Source organism: Mustela putorius, unplaced genomic scaffold (assembly GCF_011764305.1).
Source record: "Mustela putorius furo isolate JIRA1106 unplaced genomic scaffold, ASM1176430v1.1 tig00000580_pilon_pilon_pilon, whole genome shotgun sequence".
Classification (NCBI taxonomy): Eukaryota; Metazoa; Chordata; class Mammalia; order Carnivora; family Mustelidae; genus Mustela; species Mustela putorius.
This window is the reverse complement of record NW_025421423.1, coordinates 8,484,405-8,507,770: the sequence shown is the minus strand read 5'-3', so window position 1 is coordinate 8,507,770 and position 23,366 is coordinate 8,484,405. Positions and strand designations below refer to the sequence as shown.

At 35.8% G+C, this 23,366-nt stretch overlaps 1 protein-coding gene across 7 annotated transcripts in view; it reads right to left on the bottom strand.

Annotated features, from left to right (window-relative positions):
* The window catches only part of SMC2 (structural maintenance of chromosomes 2), a 60,943-nt gene that overhangs the window by 2,837 nt on the left and 34,740 nt on the right, over positions 1–23,366 (bottom strand). For all 7 annotated transcript variants that reach the window (XM_013053826.2, XM_045081642.1, XM_013053824.2 and 4 more), the window contains 8 exons: positions 21,036–21,160; positions 17,202–17,395; positions 16,064–16,207; positions 12,516–12,710; positions 10,073–10,273; positions 7,975–8,091; positions 4,738–4,898; positions 968–1,115 (listed from right to left, as the gene is read on the bottom strand). In XM_013053826.2, coding sequence (XP_012909280.1) covers positions 968–1,115; positions 4,738–4,898; positions 7,975–8,091; positions 10,073–10,273; positions 12,516–12,710; positions 16,064–16,207; positions 17,202–17,395; positions 21,036–21,160 — 1,285 coding nt within the window. The remainder of the gene's footprint in view (positions 1–967; positions 1,116–4,737; positions 4,899–7,974; positions 8,092–10,072; positions 10,274–12,515; positions 12,711–16,063; positions 16,208–17,201; positions 17,396–21,035; positions 21,161–23,366) is intronic.

Here is a 23,366-nt window from a genome sequence, read left to right as displayed (position 1 = left end):
CTCATATTTTTATTCTGGGGTTAAGAACTTTCTGGATATATTCTGATTTTGTTATTTCTTTCAAAGCTTAGCTCAAAGCAAATGCATCATCCTCAACTGCAAGTGAAAACTAGTTCTAATACTGGGCACCTAGATGAATTCTAGCTTTCTATATTTGAGTTTTAAGAGTCTCTTAATTTGACTTTGAGTGCTTCAATACCCAGGTTTACTACTTCCTACTGGTGACTGCTGGTTGCTATCCTCTGCAGCTGGCCATCACTGTTTTGTTGCTAACTCTAAATGCCGTGGTGAAATATCTTTCTCTGTGATATTTTAAGAATATCAAAGAAGGCTACAAGTTCCTACAAGCACTACCACTAGCTCAAATGGAATATTTACAAAATTAAGAAAAGGTACCATGTACTGTTACCTGCTAAAGAGACCACCATAATACTCTAGTCTGTGGTAACTATGATAAGTGAAGCCCCCCGAGTTGTATGCTGCACTATCTGTATAACCATATGTGGCAGCCCCAGTGCCTGCAGCAACAGTTCCATAAAAACAAACTATTCCTAAAGGGGCTTTTCTCTTTCATCGGGAAAAATAAGGAGTACTCCCATCAAGTACCACATGATTTTCTGATTTCCTAAAACAGTCTTGCTTTGATTGTGTATCCTAGGACAGTTAGCTAGAGAAAATAATATTACCCATCACTTAATTCCAAATTATGAAAAACTTAGATTCTCCCTCATGGTACAGTCAACAATGGTAATGCCTGGCTCCCTCTTTAGTAGGAAACCAAACCTTTTTTTCCTTCAATATCCACTTGAATGGAAGTATATGTAAATATTCAGTATATATTTAAAGAGATACACAATACTTTAATATTTCCCAACCTTCAATATCTTAGTGTTGGCCATTACTAAAGAATAGTTTTAGAAGAACAAATACTAAAACTGTTGACAGAGACATTTTTTCTGGTTCTTACCTGAGAATGTGTGAAGTGAGTACGCAGCATCTGTCCAATATTCTGGGTGTGAGAAAGATCCAAGGCTGCATCCACCTCATCCAGGATATAAATTGGAGCAGGTTTGAAGAGGAGCATGGACAATATTAATGACAAAGCTACTAACGACCTGTACAAAAAAGACCAAAAGAGAAGTTATCAAAACGTGACTCTACCACTCTTTACCAAAACACTGAAGCAAATCTGCTATCCTCTTATGGAATAGTGCAGGCTTAACTGAAGTTTCAAATGTCAACACTTACGTTTTTTAAACTGGTTCTTTTATTTTAGCTTTTCCTTTCTTCAAAGAGTTTTATTTTGAACAGGTTTATATTCTTTCCAATCAAAGAATCGGGACAAATGGCACTTCTCCTTAAGGAAAGATGGTAAGTATTTTTTTTCCTTCCCCAATTGCTATTAGATGCCTAGGTAGCAGGGGAGTGAGGGCTATATACTAACTGGTTAAGACAAAAGCTATTGTCTTGCTCAAACTGCAACAGGTTTAGGTGCCTCTTTCAAACTTTCACTATGCAAGCAGTTAGGAGTATACATATACACACATGCACACACCAATATCCATTTTTTATTGGCACCATATAAGAGTAAGTTGTATAGATTATGGCCCGTTACTTCCCAGAGTCAGAAGTTCAAACAATTACTATGTGATGCTTAATTTTGTATGTCAGCTTAGCTGGATCACGAAGTACTCAAATATTTGATTAAACTTCATTTCTCGGTTTGTCTGTGAGGGTATTTCTGGATGAAATCTGTATCTGAACTGGAATACACAGTAAAGCAGTTTACCCTCTCCCATGTGGGTAGACACCATACTTCCTACCAAAGGACTCAATAGTAAGAAAGGCAGAGGAAAGAATTTGTTCTTTCCTGCCTCATTACTTGAGCTGGGACACGGATATTCAGCCTCAGTGCTCCTGGTTCTCAGGCCTTCACACCCAGACTGAATTACACCACTGGCCCTCCTGGGTTTCCAGCGTGCAGACAATAAATTGTGGGACTTTTTAGCCTCCACAGTAAGATGAGCCAATTCCTCATTTTAAAAGAATCTCTTCATACACATACACACCCTACTGGTTCTGTTTCTCCGGAAAACCCTAATAATACAACTTACTTAAAATTTGTAGTTAGCCAGATTCTATAGGTCCTCTTCAGCTCTCTTCTAGCTAACCATCCCCTGTAACTGTCCCTGGTTTTGTTCTAATCTGGCACGAAGAATCATAATTCTTATATATTTTTTTCTTTAAAAAAAAAAAAAAAGGTTTTCTCGATGTTTAAGGTGAAACCAAAATTTCTAGCAAAGGCAATGAAATAAACGGCAGTGCAATAAAAAATAGTGAGACTGACATCTACCACCATAGAGGGGAGCTGAGGTCATTCAACCAACCTAAAAATTATTTTTCCTTGGCTTTCTCTGTGCCAAATGCTTAAGACCCTGAGTTTCCTTTCAACTTATCTTTCAGGAAAAACAAAACAAAACAAAACAACTCACCAAGAGTTAAACTACTGTGCTGGATATACATCTAAAATAATGGTATATATGTAGAAATAATTTCACATCATCTTAATTATGGAAATAGTTTTTAGGACCCAATAAAATAAGCATACATTTTAGGTGTTCCTCTAAACATTTTCTAGGACATCAGCAAAGAAAAAAAAAGTTAGATACTGGGATCTGAACTACGGAATTCAATTTTAATAGTCACCAGAAGGTGTTTTATGCTGTTAAAATATTTAGGAATCTTAATCATAATGAAACAAATCAAGGGACCACTATTCTAATCATAAAAATGACAAAGGTTTTCACAAGAAAAATGAACAGGTCTTAGTATTTTCTACATACATTAAGAGTTACATGATGGTATTATAGGGCACAAGAGAACAATTTAAGGACTAGAATTGCACATCCTCAAGGGAAAAAATACAAAGTAACTAACCATCTTTAATTATGTGAATACCCACAATTTCTCTTTCAGGAGGTTTTAATTATTTGGCTCTCTGCAGCAGGTGATGAGTTAGGCCACATGACCTAAGTTTCTCTTTAGTATGCTCATTGTCTGACTCACTGTGCAAGGCTTGGAAAAACTTCCCTGAAGCCTAGAACATGCTATTTTCAACACTATTCATTCCTTTCTGTAGATCCAAGTTTTCTTCTGGTATTCTTTTCCTTTCACCTGAAAACTTTACCTTGCACAGTTCTGCTGGGATCAAACTCCTCCAGCTTTTGTTTTTCTGAAAAAAATATATTGACTTCAATTTGAAGAATATTTTGATCAGACAGAATTCTTGGTTGACATGTTTCTCTTTTAGCACTTTCTAGATGTTGTTCCGGATTTCTGGCTTGCATAATTTTTGACAATAAGCCTGAAGTTATTTTTATCTTTATTCCTTGCCATGTAATATGTCTCTTTGTCTCTGGCTGTTTTAAGATTTTTCGAATCACTGGCATATAAAAACCACAATTTCATATAACATACTCTGCTATATTATTGTATGTGTGTGGAGGAGGGGAGGGGGCAGGGGATGTGTTTATCCTATTAAGGATTCACAGAAATGAAGATTGTGGGTTTATATAGCTCATCAAATTGGGAAAATCTGGGCTAACTATTTCAAGTATTTTTCTGTTTTGCCTCTTCCTCTGTTTTTGGAGCTCCAAATACATGTATGTTAGTTGGCTTGATGGTCAGTGAAGCTCTATTTTTAGAGTTTTCTGTTTCTCACTTTAGCTTTAATAGTTTTTATTTTCTGTGTCTTCAAAGTCATTTAGGTTTCTTTTACACTGTCTAATCTGGTGAACTTGGACTTTGGGGCATATTTTTTATCTCCAGAAATTCTAATAGGTTCTTTTTTCCCTGTAATTCTTGGAAATAAGTAACATAATTCTGTAACTTCCTTGTCTTCTATTTTTATCACCTGTCATTTCCAGGTCTCTTTCCATTGAATACTTTTTCTTTAGGCTATGAGCCACATTTTCTTGATTTCTGTCCAGTACTTTTTATCAGATGCCAGATACTGTGTTATGTTAGTCTCAAGGACATGAGGATCAGCTTGCTTTCTTCAAGGTATGTGATGCACTCTGCTGTGTGCAGTGTTCCTTTCACCTCAGGGACAGTTCAGACTGTCCCTGTTGGGGCCTCCCAAAATTCTGTTTCGTTAATTTAGTGAGACCACTTTAGTGAGGCTTTGTGTGCACTTGCAAACCAGAAACTTCTACAGAGAAAGCTGGGATGAACACTAAGCTCAGCACTTTGTTTCACTGCACTCAGGTGTCATTTCCCAAAATCTAAAAACAACTGTTTTTCATATATTTTATCTAGTTTTCTAATCACTTATCCTTATTTCTCCTTAGTTGCCTACTATCTTAAAGGCTTATCTATTTCAGAGAGAGCATGCACATGCACACAAGCAGGGGAAGAGGGAGAGAATCTTAAGCAGACTTCCCACTGAGCATGGAGCCCAACTCGAGGCTCAATCCCATGACCCCGAGATCGTGACTGAGCCGACGCTCAACCAACGGAGACATCCAGGTGCCCCGTTGCCTACTATATTTATCAAAAGGTCTTAAAAACAAATAAGCAAACAAACAAAAAACCTGCATTCTTACAAATTAAGTTCTTAAATCCTACATGTAAAGATTATCAACCATTTTTCAATTTTGTTTAGCTTAACTCTGAGCGGATGGATTATAATAAAGTAAGAGGAATGAGAAATTGTAATACTGCAAAGGGATTACTCACCTCTGACCACCACTAAGTTCCGTTAGATTTTCTTTCCAAGTATTTCCTAAAGCAACCTTGAACTCCAGACCATCCAATACAGTTTGCCCCTCTGGTGGTGCAAGCATAGCATTAGCACCAGGCAAAAGAGTAGAAAAAATAGATCCAAAGTCCTTGTTCACCTGGATTTAAAAAACAACAACCAAAAAAAAGATTATTCTTGGAAAGCCTTCTATAATATTTTAATCAAATGTTGGTAAGTGGATCTTCAATCTATATCTGTTACTAACTCAGGTTTTGACAGGTTATGACAAATCTGGCCCTGCCCATTCATTTATATATTGTCTATGGCTGTTAGCACTAAAATAGTAGTCTAGTAATTACAGCAGAGACTATATGGCTCACAAAGCCAGAAATATTTATTACCTGCCCCTTTACAGAAAAAACTTACTAAACTCTGCTCTAACTTCCAATGGGAACTAAAGGCTATACTTCTAACTGTACCCTGAAATTCTGATTTTTGTAAGCTGTATTATAGGAATCTTTAGAGACACACAACTATATGATAGGAGACTCAAGCTGCAGTTGGGAGAGGCAGAAATAAAAAATGCTTTTTGGCATTAACACGTTTTCTTATAAATAAAACTTGTTTCAGTTAACCTTAAAAAGTCTAAGATCAAGGCGAAGTTTAGGAAAAAAAGAGGCATGAAATTAAACCACCAGATCTGGTCAAGGTGTCAAATGGTCCTGTTCTGTAGGCTTCTTCCAGCCAAAGAAGTTGTCAAAAGACAGGAACAGGACTGGACCCCAATAGAAAAAGGCTAAAGAAGCTGTTTGACTTATCTCCATCAAGCCACAGTAAATTACCTAGAGATTTAGGGTCAATATTTAATCGTAACTGGGTAATTTTTGTGCATACACATTTGATCAATGATTTAAGAATTTGGTCATTTGTCTTTGAATATACAACTAATAATCTTAGAATTCAGCAAATTTGAATGTGTGCATACACAGGCACAAACCCATGAAAATCTGACCATCATATTCTCTAGAGAAATCTTCAAATTCAAGTGCATGAATATTTGTGCTAATGAAGAGATCTAGATACATAAAATCAGAATATACAGATTTATTAAGGAATATAGTTTTAAGAGCAATTGCATACATGCTGAGTAACATCCTACAGCAAGTTAATAGGTTGTAGTTTTATCTGGGGTAGATTTCTAAAGTTAGGTGAGGTTCATCACAATGGAGAGGACCACTGTCTTTTTTGGGATGATAAAGACAGCAAAGTACTTATGAATACCTTTGGTTCTTTTTCTTTAATTTTTTGGCCAGGCAATAGAAAAGCACTAAACAGAGGATTAAAACAGTGGACTAGTACTAAACCCTGAACATGACTATGGATCCCATGGGCAAATTCCTCCAAAGGGTAAGAGAAACATATCAGTTAATGGGCAGAAATGAATACAGCCCTATACAAGACAAAAAAATGCACTACATTCATTGACAGATATAAGGGTGAAATGTGATCAAATTCTGAAAATCCAATATGGTTAAGAAGGAAACAGAAAAATAAAACACAGCCAATGCTATAACTACTCTGGCTTTCTGAATCCAGTGTGCTAGAAGCCAGAAGGAAATATAAAATGCTGATAATAATACTACTTACCTCAATAGGTTATTGTGAGGATTAAATGAGAAAATAGGAGAATAATACTGGACATATAATAAGCACTCAATAAATTTTCCTGCTTTGAGAGAACCTTGGAAATTGGGGTAACATCAATTTAAAGGATAAATTTGTATTTGTACTAAATCCAGGAACCATGGGGAAAAAAACGAGACAAAACCTTTCAGATCCAGTGTTAAATCCACATTTATACAAGAATAATGGGACCAACTTTTTGCATGCATTTTAAAAAAGCAACCACCAAAGGGAGATGGAACATGGAAAATAAGTTATAAAGTAGTAAAAACAAGGTGACTGAAAAGGATAATTGTGCTGCCATTACTGAAAATGAAGTTTTCAGAATTCTGATAATTACAGAATTAAAAAAGCAAAAAAGCAAGATGTGCAATTAAATCCTAGAGGCACGGAATTGTTAAAGTACCAAAATGCACAGTAACTATGTTTACAGTCTCTTGGCTGAGTCTTTTGCTACGATAGATACAGGAAAACGTCCACTAAGAGGCTAAGGAATTATCCTAAAGGAGACAAATACATGCAGCCAGGGAAGCAGAAATAATAGTCTAGAATCTTGAAATCTGCCAAAGTTGTCATAATACAAAATAAAAAAGGTACTTGGGATTTTGCTGAGTGACAGTCCAGTGAAAGAATTCTAAACTTCCTTGCTTACTGCCCAATTTTTTAAGGGCAACAAGGGCGACAGCAGTTAGAAACTAAAGGCAATTTTAACTTTGATTCTATTTTAGGAAAAGAGAATTCCAGTTTTTCCACCTTGGGCTATATGATCTTAGGCTATTTCAACTTCCTAAGCTTTAATTTTTTTTATCTGTAAAACATGGATGGTTAACTATCAGTTATAGGATTATTAACATACAAAATGCTTTGCTAAAGATGTATAGGATGCATAATTACAAATTCTGAAATGTAAATGATTATGTAAATTCTGAAATGAAATAATTAATAACTTGTATTTGGTAATTAATAACTTGTAATTGAATATGTCTTGTTAGAGAAATGTTCGAGAAGGAGTATTTGACCTCTGTCAGCCTGGGCAAGAGAAACCAAGAAAGTTAGAACCAAAGGGGGCCGTCCTTGGGAAGTGCTTTCCAACAAATAGAGCTTTCCCAGGGCAAAACTGAAACTGCTTCCAGCTTCAAGCAGTGGGATATGGCAGATATTAGACAGAATCTAAGGTTTCAGACAAATGGTATCTCCTTTGACAGTAACATAGACATGGAAACAAGGTTAAGAATGAAAAATAAAGAAATCTAGAAAGTTAGAAATTTAACCTAGGAACCAGAAAGGTAGACTGTCAGAGCAAGAGTATGATGGAGGGACATAAACTTACCTTTGCAAATTGGTACCAGTCAAGTCCAAAAGGACAGATGGATTTAAAAGTCTAGAAGGTTCTAACTAATGCATGAGTGTGTACCTCATTCAAACATAAATCAGCCATTTAAAATTAAATATTAATTAAATATTTTTTAAATATCTCCATGTATAAACCTGACAATATTCTTCATCCTTGCCTCATATAAAATAAATGATAATATTTTTTGTTCAAATACCTTTTGCCAAGCAATATTTAGGGCTTGGTTTTTCTTCTGGTCAAGGTCTTCTATAGTTGCAAGGATTTTGGATTTGTCATTTTCTACGATTCTCTTCTTCTTCATCAAGTCATTATACTAGTAAGATAAAAAGCATACTTAAAGGAAAAGTATAAAATTTTCTTTACATTCTAGAATTCAGTCAGGAAAAGAGGTTTCATTTTTATATATTAATATATACTCCTGTTTACCAGAAAAATAAACTGTATTAAGAGTCATAACGTAAACCAAATCATGAAGAAAGTAATAAATACATCACCTATAGGTAAAATTTAGTTGCTATTATTGAGAATTTATAGGACAAGCTATTTTGATTCTTCTAATACTTCCACCGGATCTTTCTAGCAGCCAAGGTAAAAAAGGAAGTGTGTCATATGTATAAACTCAAAAGTAGCCCGGGCATGCTTTCCTCTTAAGGTCAGTCTGAGCAGTGATATGTAAGTTCAATTCCTCATCATGATATATGAGTCCTACATGATTCAGCCCTATCTCTGACTTTTTGGAATCCCACTCCTCGCCCTGATCCAGCCCTGATCCTGGTCGTTTTTTCAGTTCCTTGAACATAATAAGCTCATTACAGCCTTCTAGCCCCTGCATTGTTCTCTCTTCCCAGAATGCTCTTTCTCTGTATCTGACATAATTGGTGCCTCAAATTTCAGCTCAAACATCGCATCTTCAGATGGTCTTTTCCTGGTTAATGTGGTAACTCACAAAAAAATTAAAAAAAAAAAAATAATTGAGGGAGGCTGCAGAGGGATAATTACACCTTGAGTAGCAGCAGAACTTTCTACAAGTCTTAACTCATTTCTCCTCAAAGCCTAAAAGGAGGCTCCAAATTCTTCCTTGAAACTTCCAGTCAGTCCTGCTCGCTCCCTTGCTTTCTCTCTGCTTTATGCCCAAGCTCCTAAAACCTCTCTACAATTTTCTCTTATTCCTTGTATAACTCCATGTAGTTTCTCATTTGGACAGACACAAAATACAACAAAAAAAGGCCATCTTACTTAACAATAAAGCTTTCCCTCTGGTAAGGAAGTGGCAGTTGGAGAATTCTTTTAAAAAATATTAGACCAGTTATCCTTATCTAATGAAAGCAAACAAGTTTCATGATGATAGGCAGTTCAAATTCAGACCAAAGATTTTCTCCCACAAATATGACATATATTGCAAAGCTTTAATGGAGAAATAAAAATCAGCTGAAACACTTTATAGATAGATACCAAATAGGCTAATAATGCTCGTGTTGTGATCTAACACAATATAGATTCTTTGTAGATACTAATGTCAATAATGATTACCAAAAAAACCCCATTATAGCAAAACTTCTTAAAAGTAATTGAGTTCATAAGCATTATCACTTTTAGAGACCTCTCATAACTCTATGATACAAACTCTAACAGAATTTTGCAAAATAAAAGAAGGTATAGGGCATAATATAAAATTACTCAGAGGGCTTTCCTATAGAGCTGCCAAGAATACAGACGGCTTTCCCCTGTGGATTTCTCTTCTAACATGGCAGACTAGAGAAGTTTTTTGTCAGGGTGGGGAGATGGAAAACATTATCAAGTAAGTGAGCATTAAAAAGAGAAGATGCTGCTGGACATACAGATTAGTAGAGGAGTGCTTACGCATATTACACTATTAGTCATTACTTATGTAATGATTCTATTATACCCTAGAGTCTTAAGGAAGACAATAGCTATGGAATGACTGGTAAGGAGGCAGATAGCAGGCTGATTTTCTAAAGCCCTTTCAAGGCAAGTGAAAGAAAGGTTAGAAAGTGAGAAGTTAACCAGGACAGAAAGTATAGTTTTTATTTACACCAAGAATAAGAAAAGGGTAGAATATGTTCATGGCAAAACCAACAGAAAAGTTATATACAACAGAATATATAAGTAATTGATGATGCAAAACAATGAAATAAGAAAAGAACTGAAAAGGGGAAAATAGAAACTAATTTACTATGAAGGGCATCAAGAAAAAGATTTCCTCCAGTAACTACTGCTGGGGTCAGAGAGCCATCAAAGCTACTCAGATGGCCAGTCAAAGGAAAAGGACTTACCCGCTCTTCAGCTTCTGTCAGAACATTCATAGCTCTCATGTTGACATTTCTCCCCAGTTTCTCCTTCATTTCTTGCAACTTCTGAAGTCTCTGACCAGCTTCTTTGGGGTTGTTGGTTTTGAAATCATAGGCACTATTAGGTTGCCCAAAGAGGTGTTTCTCTGTATTAATCCAGTCATAGTCTTTCAGCATTTTAGAGACCTAGCCACAGAGGTTAACAGAAGCATCTATCATTGTTTACAAATAGATATTTAAAAACCAGTTTCTTGGGGGTGCCTGGCTGGCTCAGTTGATTGAGCCTCTGACTCTTGGTTTTGACTCAGGTCATGATTTCAGGGTCTTGGGCTCCAAACTCAGCAGGGAGTCAACTTGAGGATTCTCTCCCTCTCCATCACCCCTCCCTGTGCTCATGCTCTCACATAAATCTTTAAAAAAAGCTTAAGTACTTAGTAATTTTAAATTAATGACTCATTTATAAAACTGAGGTTTACTGTTAACAGTAAACCTATACTAAGTATGAAATTTTTTACCTGGAGGATAGGCTCAAAAAAAAAGATCTTCCTATTACTTAAGCCTCAGAAGAAGAGCCAGCAGCTCACACATATTTACAAAAAGCGTATGTAAAATACCTCTCCATTAGAATGAAATATAATCCAGATAAGACTCCTTCAGATTTTACTAAACTCAATCAATTGCTTCAAAAACAACTTGTAAAAGTTAAAATTCTTATAGAATTACTTAAGTCTTAGATTTGGTAAATTTGTGAAAGCCTAATTCTAACTGACTGACAATTCTGAGAATTAGTAAATAAAAAACCACCCTAAACATTGACTCTATTCCCTTAGCAACTCTCTTTTTTGACAAGGCATAAAAATGTACTTTATGTACTATAAATAGTTAAAAATTTTAAATTATAGTGCTTAAGGAAAACTTTCTTCTACTAAAATTATTTAAGGTTGGTTGGTAGAATCTAATCCTTGTCAATTTATTTATCCTTACTAATTCCATGGGTACAGTCTCACCTCCAGGCTCCAAAGATGATCATTTCCAGTCTGCCTTCCCTGCTGATCCGTAAGCTCTATGAAGGCATTCTGGGTACATGTTGCTTACCCTTATCTTTAGTGCCTGGCCTACTATCTGATAATAATTGGAATGCAATAAATACTTGATAAACTACATACTTCAAAAACTCCTTAACTTTTTAGCAGTTCCACTTGTGAATCTCCTTTTCACTTCCTTAACTATATAAATAAAATCCTCCAACAATCACCACTCCTGGCATTTTCAATTATAAAAAGTTATTAACAGTAATATTAACATTGGTAATATTTCAGTGAATTCACTAATACCAGGCTACCAGGCTAATGGAAATCAGTAATAACAAAATATGAGGATATTAATGATGTGACTATGAAAAAATACAGATTTTTAAACTAAGTCATGAGGGGTGGCTGGATGGCATAATCGTTAAGTGTCTGCCTTCAGCTCAGGTCTTGATCCGAGGGTCCTGGGATCGAGCCCCACATTGGGCTGCCTGCTCAGCAGGGAGCCTGTTTCTCCCTCTCCTGCTCCCCTGCTTGTGTTCCCTCTCTTGCTGTATCCCTTTCTGTCATATATATAAAATTTTCAGTAAAAATTTGAAAAATATACAAAGTCATGAACCTGAACAGGCATACATGGCTTTTCAGAGGGTGGGGTGACTGTTCTGTATGTTCTGACTTTTTTGAAGTTAAATCTCTTCTACTTTAAAGGTGCTAAAGAAGATTTAAAAGGCGACAAACTGTTCAACATTCATCAGAAAACATGAAAGGTGAGTTACTAAGATTTCATGGGTGCAGCCTCTTAATCAAGTAATGAGTTTCTGCAAAAGCATGTATTCTTTTTAAAGTATTTAAGACACTGTGTTACATAGAAGGAAGAAACTTAACGAGTGACCAAAAAAACGGAGATAACCTTAAAAAGATAGCTGCTTAGCAGAACATCGGATTTCAGATGAGGCTGCAAAACTGACAGTACTGGTCCTCACAAGGACATCCGGAAGCCAATTAAGTCCTCATTTTAGAAGTTGCCTGTATATATATTTGGGTGAGTTTTTAATTCGTTTTGAAATAAGGTAAATAATATATATTATCACTACTAATATAGTAACAGTTCTATGAATATTTGGGGATTAAAAAACAGTCAGTTCCATGGGAGACCACTATTTGGTAAAAACATCTTGCAGATAGGGATAAGTACGTGAAATTTAGAAACAAAATATTTATGCCATTTGGTGAAAATGAACATTGCTGAGAAGCTGTTTAAATAGCTGTAAGCATCAAAATTCTGTTACACAGCAGTTCTGCCATTTACACTGAATTCTTCATTGAGCAGTTTACCAGAATATTTCAACAACTCAGAAGCAAAAATCTGATTATGGGTAAAAATAAACAACACAACATGCCTTTGCAGCAGCATCTTCAGCTTCCCGTTTATGTTTGCTGATGTTGTGGTCCAGTTCCTTAATTTTAAGCTGAGAATCATTGTTTTGTTCCTTATGTGTTGCTACTTCAGCATATTTAGCTTTAATTACGTTGTCTTGGGCTGTTATCACTTCTTTTTGCTTGGTCACCTCTTCTTGAGCTTTATTTACAGACTCCTGAAACATAATTTGAAGACAACATACAGCAAAGTAATATGGACGTATTTTTAGTTTATTAAAAGATCATCTAACAAACTTTTGGGTAATTGGGATTGTGATTACAGGCAGATGGTCACCTAACCCTCTACATATTATATCTCTGTTAAAATGACTAATTTACATACAGGAGAAAACTTATTCCACCAGTAGTAATAAGGTGTGATGCAGTGTTCATTCTGTTAGCAAAAAAGTTTCTACTGGATACAGCTTAGTTGGGATCAACTTGCGGGGGGAGGGGGGGGGACTATAGGAATCTAACTTTTGAAGTCTCAGAATAGTGGCATTTTTTTGGTAGTTAACAAGAAGATATGACTGATCCTCCTACATCATTTACCAGGAGGGGGAGAATGTTGGCTGGGGTTTTCTACTTTTCCCTTCAATAGATATAAGCCATATCTACCAGTGACAATTGAAGTAATAATGTTTGGTTCTAGCACAGGGGTCAAAAGAGAAAAATAAAAGAGAAACTTTTTTGAACAAATAGGTCTGTGGTACAAAGAAAAACTTTTTTGCTTTGACTTTTATTATCCCCCTACTTCCCAAGGTTGAAGCTATTCTATCTCCAAAGTGGTAATTATAACTGCAATTCAGTCTGTCACCAAACCCTTCCCCCAGAAACTCCTTTGCTTCATTCTAGATCTTAAAAGAACTCTCAGAAATGTCTAAACCAAAGAAACCTAGTTTAGCTCATATATAGGTAAAAATCGAAGTAGGACAACCTGCTACAAGCCTCTAAGGAAGAATGGTTCTTCAAGATGAAACGCACAAATAAGGGCGCCTGGGTGGCTCAGTGGGTTGCGCCTCTGCCTTCGGCTCAGGTCATGATCTCAGGGTCCTGGGATCAAGGCCCACATCAGGTTCTCTGCTCAGCGGGGAGCCTGCTTTCCCCTCTTTCTCTGCCTGCCTCTCTGCCTACTTGTGATCTCTGTCAAATAAGTAAAATCTTAAAAAAAAAAAAAAATTTAGTGACTTTTTATTCATGCTCATTAGGAAATGATCATTTTGAGCATCAAAAATAATGTTATGCTTAGGTTACTGAATGTGCTCAAAGTGCTTTAATTTCCTTATAATGTTTAATCTGTGTCATTAGAGGTCTTTTGAGGAAGGAAAATAAATCATGGCATTCATATAAAAACCTAAAGGTATTTTAGCTTTTTGAAAGCTTTGAAGAACAAGAAAAGAAAGTGAAAAATACTCTGGTGATATTAACCAAAGGGAAAAATAATAGACACGGGTTTATTAACTAACACCATATCTAAAAAAACATGTTTATGAAGATTCTCTCATGCCTACAGGTTAAAAATTGCATTGCAGGGGTGTCTGAGTGGCTAAGTAGGTTAAGCGTCTGCCTTCAGCTCAGGTCTTGATCCCAGGACTCTGGGATCAAGACCTGCATTGGACTTCCCACTCAATGGGGAGCCGTGGGGAGCCCTGCTTTTCCCTTTCCTCTGCAGCTACCCCTGCTTATGCTTGCTCTCTCTCAAATAATAAATCTTTTAAAAAAAATTGCATTGCAGTTTTGACTAGTTTAGTCTTTTTTTTATAAGAAATCTGTCACTAAGGTTGAACAGAAATGAAATTTTCATTTTGTCTAATTAGTTAGTAGGCAATTTCTTTACATAGCCTCCTAGGGGTGTCCTTTGATACTCTTATCAACAAAAGGAAACAATTTAGAATGCAGAACCACCATTTTATACTTTTCCATAAAGAGAAATGGAAATAGGTACATGCTCTGACTGACTTTATTTGGATTGAGAATGGAGTAGCTAATTTATTTTCACATCTTTAGAAACATGTATCTAATTTTTAAAAAAAATCCTATAACATGATGTCCATGAAAGACAGCAGAAAATATGGAGGGATAAAATGAAAAATATGAGATTAAGAGAAATCAGAAAAAAAAGTAGATACTTTTAAAAACTAAAATTTATTTTGGAGGCAAAATAGAAACTGAAGAGAAACTAGAAAATTTAATAAGCAACACAAAAACACAAAGCTGAGAAGCATTTTGATCTCTTAATTTCAAAAAAGAATAAAAACTGTTATTCTATTGATTTGTCAAGGTGTTAAAAACAAAAAACAATTTGAATTTAGTCATGAAGAGAATGAAGAGGAAAGGCCTACTTTCCAAAACACCATATTGCTGCAATTAAAACAATCATTTCAAAGGAAAAACATACAAGAAAATATAGAAGTAGACGACACAAGGCAGGCAAAAACCCCACAGTGAAGATCAACTGAATGAAACTCCCTTTTTGAAAACTATCTACATTCAGTTAACATGAAAATCAAGGATATCATTAACCAACAGTATCAACAGCAACATAATTGAAAAATCCAGCAACATGGTGACTATCGTCAGTGATAGTGTACTGTACATTTAGAAGCTACTGAGAAAGTAGATCGTAAAAGTTCTCATCAGAAGGGAAAAAACTCATAACCGTGTGGTGGTGGATGTCAACTGGACTGACTGGGGTGGTCATTTTGCAATATATACAAATAAATCATTAGGCTGTATCCTTGAAACTAATACCTATCAATTATACCTCAATATGAAACAAAACAATTCAAAGTCAAAATCAAAGAAAGGGGGACAAGAGAGTAGTAGCCAATATTCATGACGGACAATCTCTAATAAAGACCTACCCACTATGAATTTACGGGTGACAGAAAATCATGTGAAATCCCCTCAGCCCTAAATCCATCCTTTACTTCCCCGCTTCTGCTATCAGAACATTTCTCCCCCACCAGCATCAACTGAAGTAAGCCTCCCCAGTAAAGGATACTGTAGGGAAACTGTAGAAAGAGGCTTTACATCCCAGTTCTGGCATGCTTTTCTCAAAGGGAAGTTTGTCAGTGCCAGGGCCAGCAGCTCGCATGGCTGCCCTGACATCCAGCAGAGGAGCAAAGGGGAGCAGGGCTCTGCAGCGTGTTCACACGGCCAACTTCTCCTGACATCCCATGTGGCATTTCCCTATGGATGGCTTCACCGCGTCAGTAAACTTCACCACCAGGGGGCCACAGTTTTGTCTTCTCTAACTAGATCTGGTTTTCAGCCCTACAAATACAATGAGGCTCTTTGCCAAATATGTTCCTTCCATGGATGCACTTGCTCAGCCCTTTGGGTGGTAATGGCTATTCCCCATATCCGCTGTTTCTCTGATCACTTAGCATTCTCCCTACTCTTTAGTGATCAATCCCACACCATTCCAAACTCCTACGGTAGTCATTTTTTTATTTACACTTTGCTTATTTGAATTACCACATAGTTTTTGTCTTGCTATTTCTCCAATACGGTAAGTAAACTGTACCTTGTTTTTAGCCACCTCAGCTGCCATTACTTCAATCTGTACTTCATAGGATTTGATAGCTTCATTTACAGCTTCAAGTTGTTGCTTATAGGATGCATGCTCTCTCTTGAGCTCTTCCAGCTCCAGAGTGATAGCTTCAACTTCCTGTAAGAAACCATTACCTACACATTCAACAGGCTATTATTGAAAAATGAATATATACATGTCAATAAAATCAGTAAGATTCTCATGCAGGTAAGACCCACAGCTTACTTATTCAACTATCAAAATACATGTAAATGGTTTCCCCTGAAGAAGGAAGGAGAAAGGGAATTTATTTTCCTACATTAAAAAAAACAAAAAGACAAATGTATGTAGTTTTTACAGGTTCAAAGAACTTAGCATAAACTATTTCCTTTATCCTTTTAGTCCTACAGAGAGAAATACAGAATTCTACATAAGAGATAAATTAGCAGAGGAAAAGCCTTCTTTAAAATATAATTACTCGATGTCGGAAAAAAAAAAGTTTCTCAATTTTCTTCTTTTCCATTATACCCTTTAGTTTGTTAGAAGATACTCTGTGCAGTATTTAGTGACAGAATAGGAGGAAAAGTAGATTTAAATAAAAGTGTCTAGAAAAGTGATTCAGAGCACAGCCTTCCGAGATAGAAAAAGCTAGGTTCAAGTTCCAGCTTTGGCACTATCCAAAAGATAAAAGCAGTTATCACCCCCATCTACAACTGAATGGTACTTTGTAAAAGTAACATGCTTTGTATTGTATCCATCTTTCACAGTATCCATTCAGAGATGATCACCAAATTAGAAAGGTCACCACTCAAGCCAACATGACTTAGCTCTACTACAGGATACAAGCTTTTGGTCCACTCTTAAGTGAAGCATTTACAAAAAGGCAATTTTGCTCTTTCTCTAAAATTAGCAAGACAATACAACCCATCCTTACAATTAGTACCCTACATTACAAGGCTTCCAGCAAAATGTCTTTTGACTTAGAAGATGAATAATTTATTTCCCAAAGCAGCACAGTGTGCTTTTAGATGTTGTGGTGAATACTGATGAGTAAGGCCAGCAAAGAAATTCTACCACCTTCATGTCTATATTGACAATAAAAGATTGGTTCCACTTCAAGAAAGGTTATTACCTGTTGTTTTTCTTTCATTTTCTTACTAGAAGCATCTGCTTTCATTTTGGCAAAATCCAGTTTTTCCTGAGCATCCTTCAGTTCTCGCTCTCTTTCAGCCTCTGCATTTTTCATTTTATTCTCCAATACTTCATATTTTTCTTCTGCTTTTTTCTGGATTTCTTTGGTGTTTTTTAAGGTCTCCTCACTTTCCTCTGCATCATAAAGTAGGCAAATGTGGCTGAATGAGGTCCTTCAACTATTAGAAGTTATACATAATGGTTTATACAAGCCTTAAAAATTCACCTTTTAATAGGAGAAATGGCCTGAAAAACTGGAGGTTAAAATTTAAAAAAATTAACTGTTCCAACCTTATTCTAGAAATGTCATGTTGAAATACAGATCCTACCTGGTCCAGGATCAGATGGCTTTACTGGTGAATTCTACCAAACATTCAAAGATTTAATACCTACCCTTAAAGTCTTTGAAAAAAAAAAAAAAAGAGGAGGGCACACTTTGAAACTCATAAGACCACTATTACCCTGATATCAAAACCAGACAAGAACACTGAGGTGGGGAATTACAGCCTAATAAACCGTGATGAACCCAGACACAAAAACCTTCAGCAAATATTAGCAAACTGAATTAAATGATACATTAAAAGGATGATACACCATGATCAATTGGGATATATCCAAGGATGCAAGGCTGGTTTAACATTTGCAGTCAATGTGGTACACCATATTAACCAAATGAAGGATAAAGAGCATGTTTTCAACAGATGCAGAAAAAGCATTAGACCAATTTCAACATCCACTTATGACAAAATTCAACAAAGTGGTTATAAATGAAATATATCTCAACATAAAAAAGGCCATCAAGACAAGCCCACAGCTAACACTGTACTGAATACTGAGAAGCTGAAAGTTTTTCTTCTAAGATCAGAAACAAGACAAGAAGGACTCTTGCCATTTTTCATCAACATAGTACTAGAAGACTTACTCAGAGCAATAAGGTGAAAGAAACAAACAAAAGCATCCATTATTAGAAAGGAGTTAAACTATCTCTATTTGCAGTGACATACTATATACAGAAAATCCCAGACTCCAATAAAAAACTGTCAGAATAGACATATTCAAAAAAGTTGTAGGGACAAAAATCAACGTACAAAAAACTGTTTTATGTACTAATAATGAACTGTCAGAGAAATTAAGAGAACAATCCTACTTATAATTCCATCAAAAAGAAAAAAGTACCTAGGAAAAAATTTAACCTAGGAGGTAGAAAGACACATACACAGAAAACTGTTAACTCACTGATAAAATAAATTGAAGAAGACACAAATAAACGGAAAGATATGCTGTACTCATGGATTGGGCGGATACTGTTAAAATGTCCGTTATTACCCAACGCAATCCGCAGATTTGTTGAAATCCCTATCAAAATTTTAATGGCATTTTTTCAAACAATCCTAAAATCTGTATGGAGTCATAAAAGATTCTGAGTAGCCAAAGCTATCTTGAGAAAAAACAAGGGTGGAGACAACATACGTCCTGATTTAAACTATAATACAAAGCTATAGTAATCAAAACAGTATGGAATTAGCATTAAAAACAGACTCATCAGTCAATGAACAAAACAGAGCCCAGGAATAAACCCATGCATGGAGCCAAGAATACACAATGAAGAAGGGGCACTTTCTTCAATAAATGATGCTAGGAAAACTGGACAGCCACATGCAAAAGAATGAAACTGGACCACTTCCTTATACTACACATAAAACTTCACTCAAAATAGTTAAAGACTTGAATGTAAGACCTGAAACCATAAAACTCCTAGAAGAAAATGTAAGTGATAAGCTCCCTGGCATTAGTCTTAGCAGTGATTTTCTTTGGATTTCATGCTGAAAGCAAACAACAGAAGCAAAGATAAGTGGACAATATCAAACTAAAAAGCAAGAGTAAAAAAACCCATCAATAAAAGGCAACCTAATGAATGAGAGAAAATATGTGCACATCATTTATCGATAAGGGGTTAATATCCCAAATCCCATATACCTCAAAAGTCAAACAGTCTGATTAAAAAATGGGTACAGTATCTGAATACACTTTTCTACAGAAGACACAGTCAGTAGTTGCATGAAAAGATACTAACAGGGGACGCCTGGGTGGCTCAGTTGGTTAAGCAGCTGCCTTCGGCTCAGGTCATGATACCAGCGTTCTGGGATTGAGTCCCACATCGGGCTCCTTGCTCGGCAGGGAGCCTGCTTCTCCCTCTGCCTCTGCCTGCCATTCTGTCTGCTTGTGCTCGCTCTCTCTCCCTCTCTCTCTCTCTGATAAATTTAAAAAAAAAAAAAAAAATTCTAAAAAAAAAAAAAGATACTAACATCACTAAGCATCAGGGAAATAAAAATCCTAACTATAATGAGATACCATCTCACACCTATTAGAAGGGCTATTATCAAAAAACAAGAAATAGGGCTGCCTGGGTGGCTCAGTGGATTAAGCCTCTGCCTTCAGCTCAGGTCATGATCTCAGGGTCCTGCAAGCAAGCCCCACATCGGGCTCTCTGCTCTGCTCCCCCTCTCTGCCTGCCTCTCTGCCTACTTGTGATCTCTCTCTCTGTCAAATAAATAAATAAAATCTTAAAAAAAAAACAAACACAAGAAATAACAAGCGTTGGAGAGGACATGGAGAAAAAGGAACACACACACTGCTAGTGGGAATGCAAACTGGCGCGGCAACAACAGAAAATAGTATGGAGGTTCCTCAAATAATTAAAAAATAGGTATGATCTAAATAAAAGTTCCACTTCTGGGTATTTGAAGAAAACAAAACACTAACTCAAAAAAATATATATATATGGACCCTGGTGGTCACTGCAGCATTATTTGTAACAGCCAAGATATGGAAACAACTGAAGCATCCACCCATGGATGAACAGATCAAGATAATGTATGCGTGTAATATACAATGGAATATTACTCAGCCATAAAAAAGAAAACCTTGCCATTTGCAACAATATGGATGGACCTTGAAGGCATTATGCTAAGTGAAAAAAAGAGAAATACAATATCACTTATATATGGAATCTTAACCAATTTTTTAAAAGCCTATACATACAGAGAACAGATGAAAGGTTGGTAGAGGCTGGGGGGGGGGGGAGGATGAGCTAATTTTTACTTTTATAAAAAGGGAAGAAATCGATTAGTGGGAATATTGACCTAAAGAATGAGAAAAACTAAAACTACCATATACAATTAAGTTCTAATTAAGTATAACACAAGTTCTTAAAATTAGAGGTAGAGACGGCTATAAAGTGAATTACGTCAAACATTTAAAATTTCCATTTAACAAAAATACTATAAATAAAGTTAAAAGACAAGCACATAAACCAAAAGATTTTCGTAATGCAGATAATCTACAAGAAATCAGAACTCTTAAGTACAAGCATAAATACAAACAAACCATAAACAACTCAAAGAAGAATGGGGAAATGAAAGAGAAAATTCAGAGAAGTAGAAACCAAAATGTCCAAGGTCCAAGGAACATACATAGATCCCAAGCTTTACCAGCAAATCAAGGATCTGCAAGTTAAAATACTAATGAACTATCTCTTCAGAACAATCAGATTGGAGATATTTTAGTCTTTTGAGAAAAGAAAGGATTTAGAGAAATGAGAACTTTCAATGCCACTGGTAGAAATGTATACTGCTGCAAATGGGCAGAATTTGGCAATATAATAATAATATCTAATAATAAAAATATTTAGAGTGATTAATTCAAATAAATATATAATAAAGAGGAGATCTAAACTATCTAAAGTAAGGTTAAGCAAAGAATGTTTTTATCTTACCAATGATTTTTTTAAGAGCATCTAATTCTTCTTGTTGCTGATGATACGAGCTTTGCTGGAGCTTGGTTTGTAATAAATCTGCCTCCTCAGTTTTCAGCTCCCACTGCTGTTTTAGTTGGCGATACCTTAGAAACAGAGAAATTTACAATAAATTATCACTTTTCTGATATTTGAGATATGCATTTAAACTACAGGCTCCTGGGGCGCCTGGGTGGCTCAGAGAGTTAAGCCTTTGCCTTCAGCTCAGGTCATGATCTCAGGGTCCTGGGATCGAACCCCGCATCGGGCTCTCTGCTCAGTGAGGAGCCTGCTCCACGCCCCCTGTCTGCCTCTCTGCCTACTTGTAATCTGTCTGTCAAATAAATAAATAAAATCTTTAAAAATAATAAATAAAAATAATAAATTAAAAAAATCTTTAAAAAAATAAAAATAAAAAAATAAACGACAGACTCCTACCTAAAATAAGCTCACAATATAAACAATGTAAGATGCAACTGGTTACAAGAATAGCTTTGATGACTCATGTTTTTGAGGCATGAAATTCAAGTCTGATTTGGTCACTGAAGGTAAAGCACTCTGAATGACCAATACTGATAATAACTATATATTTCTGTATACAGAAATACTCTTAATTTTAGAAAATACTAAAAATAACCTTGGAATAAATGGGTTACCTTAAAAATGGTCTCTCCTACTGATCCTTACCAAGAAAAACTCCACCATAACTCCCCACCAAAAAAACACATTAAAATGTAACCACCATACAAAATTTCAAAATCTGGTTATCAATTCTCATTTTCAAATATTACACATAGTTCCCCTAAATTTTGTAATGAGACCGATAGTCGAAAAGGTGCAGTACTTAACTTAAACATTACAGTGCGCTCTTCTTGCAAATCCTAAAATTCTAGCCCATTTCTAGCTGCTGAAAATTCTTTGTTTGGAAGGTATTTAGCTAATTCAGCTGCAGTGAAATTTCAAGCTGTAATAAATTCACAAAGAAGTTTGGCACTAGAAATTCATGAGGTCTGAGGAAAAAGGAAGGAAGCAACTTATAAAACATAAATACTCCCTAGAGTGTTCTTGCCTGAGAATGCTTGACAGCAATTAAAGCCACAATTTTCAAGCCATTTCTCAATTCATTTTAAAAATGTGGAGTGCAGAAATTTGAAAGAAGTTAGAAGCTATTTTCCTAATATGGTCCATGAAAGAATGGCTTTAAGACCTCTCCACTTTCATATTTTAGAGCATGGAGCCTAACGTAGGGCTTGAACTCACAATCTTCAGATCAAGACCTGAGCTGAAATCAAGTCACATGCTTAACTGACTCAGGCACCCAGGCGCCTCCCACTCTCATTATTTTTAAGAATCTATTTCCTTTCCTTGACCTCAATGCCACAATCAGTCCAAAAGACAATTCTGCAAAATAACTTTATCCACCAGTATTGGATCATTTAACAGTCCCAAGCCAAATACAAACTCCCCACCTTGCCAAAGCCTCCACAGATCTCAGCAATCTTCTTCCCATCTTTTTCCACAGAGAAGTTCATTCACTGCTTGGTAATTTATGTTAATGAAGGTAAAAGCAGACTTTACATGTATATGTTTGAAAGTAGGCTTTTGATAAAATTTCTATCTTAGAATGATTATGACCATCTCTTCCATATGTATAGTAGTCCAAAAAAGTTTTGGCACTATTCCAAGCTTTGGTAATTCAGAAGATGAATGCTTAAAATGTATGTGTGTGTGTGTGTGTATGTGTGTATATATATATATATATCTAGTTTGTTAGCATATATACTTTGACTTTTATTCAGTATTGTGAATTCTGAATAAAATCTTTGGTTTTAACTGCTCCCATTTGTCATCTTCAGAGAGACCAGAAAAACTTAGAAACACTCAAATAATGTACTTTTAAAGTTTGTGGCATTTTTCCTCTCTTTGGAGTTAGCATTAACTAATGTTTTACCAATTTAACTCTTTTTATTGTTTTGCCAGCTATATATATGAAAACAAGAAGGAAGAGATTTTTCTATTTCGTTTACTGCTACATTCCCACTCCTAGAACAGTACTTGGCAAACAGGAGGCACTCACTCAGTAGTAAAAAACATTAACTGACCAAAAAAAAGTTACATTAAATAGCATGATCCCAACTGCAAAAAAACAAAAATATGTATCTACCCATATCATACACAAACGGAAGTAATGTTGAGAAGCACACATGTATACCCATATCCACACCCATACAGAAGAAATACTGTAAGAAAATACTTTAATTTTAACAGTGTCTTTCTGACATGAACTTATTTACTTCCTCAGTAGGCAACCCA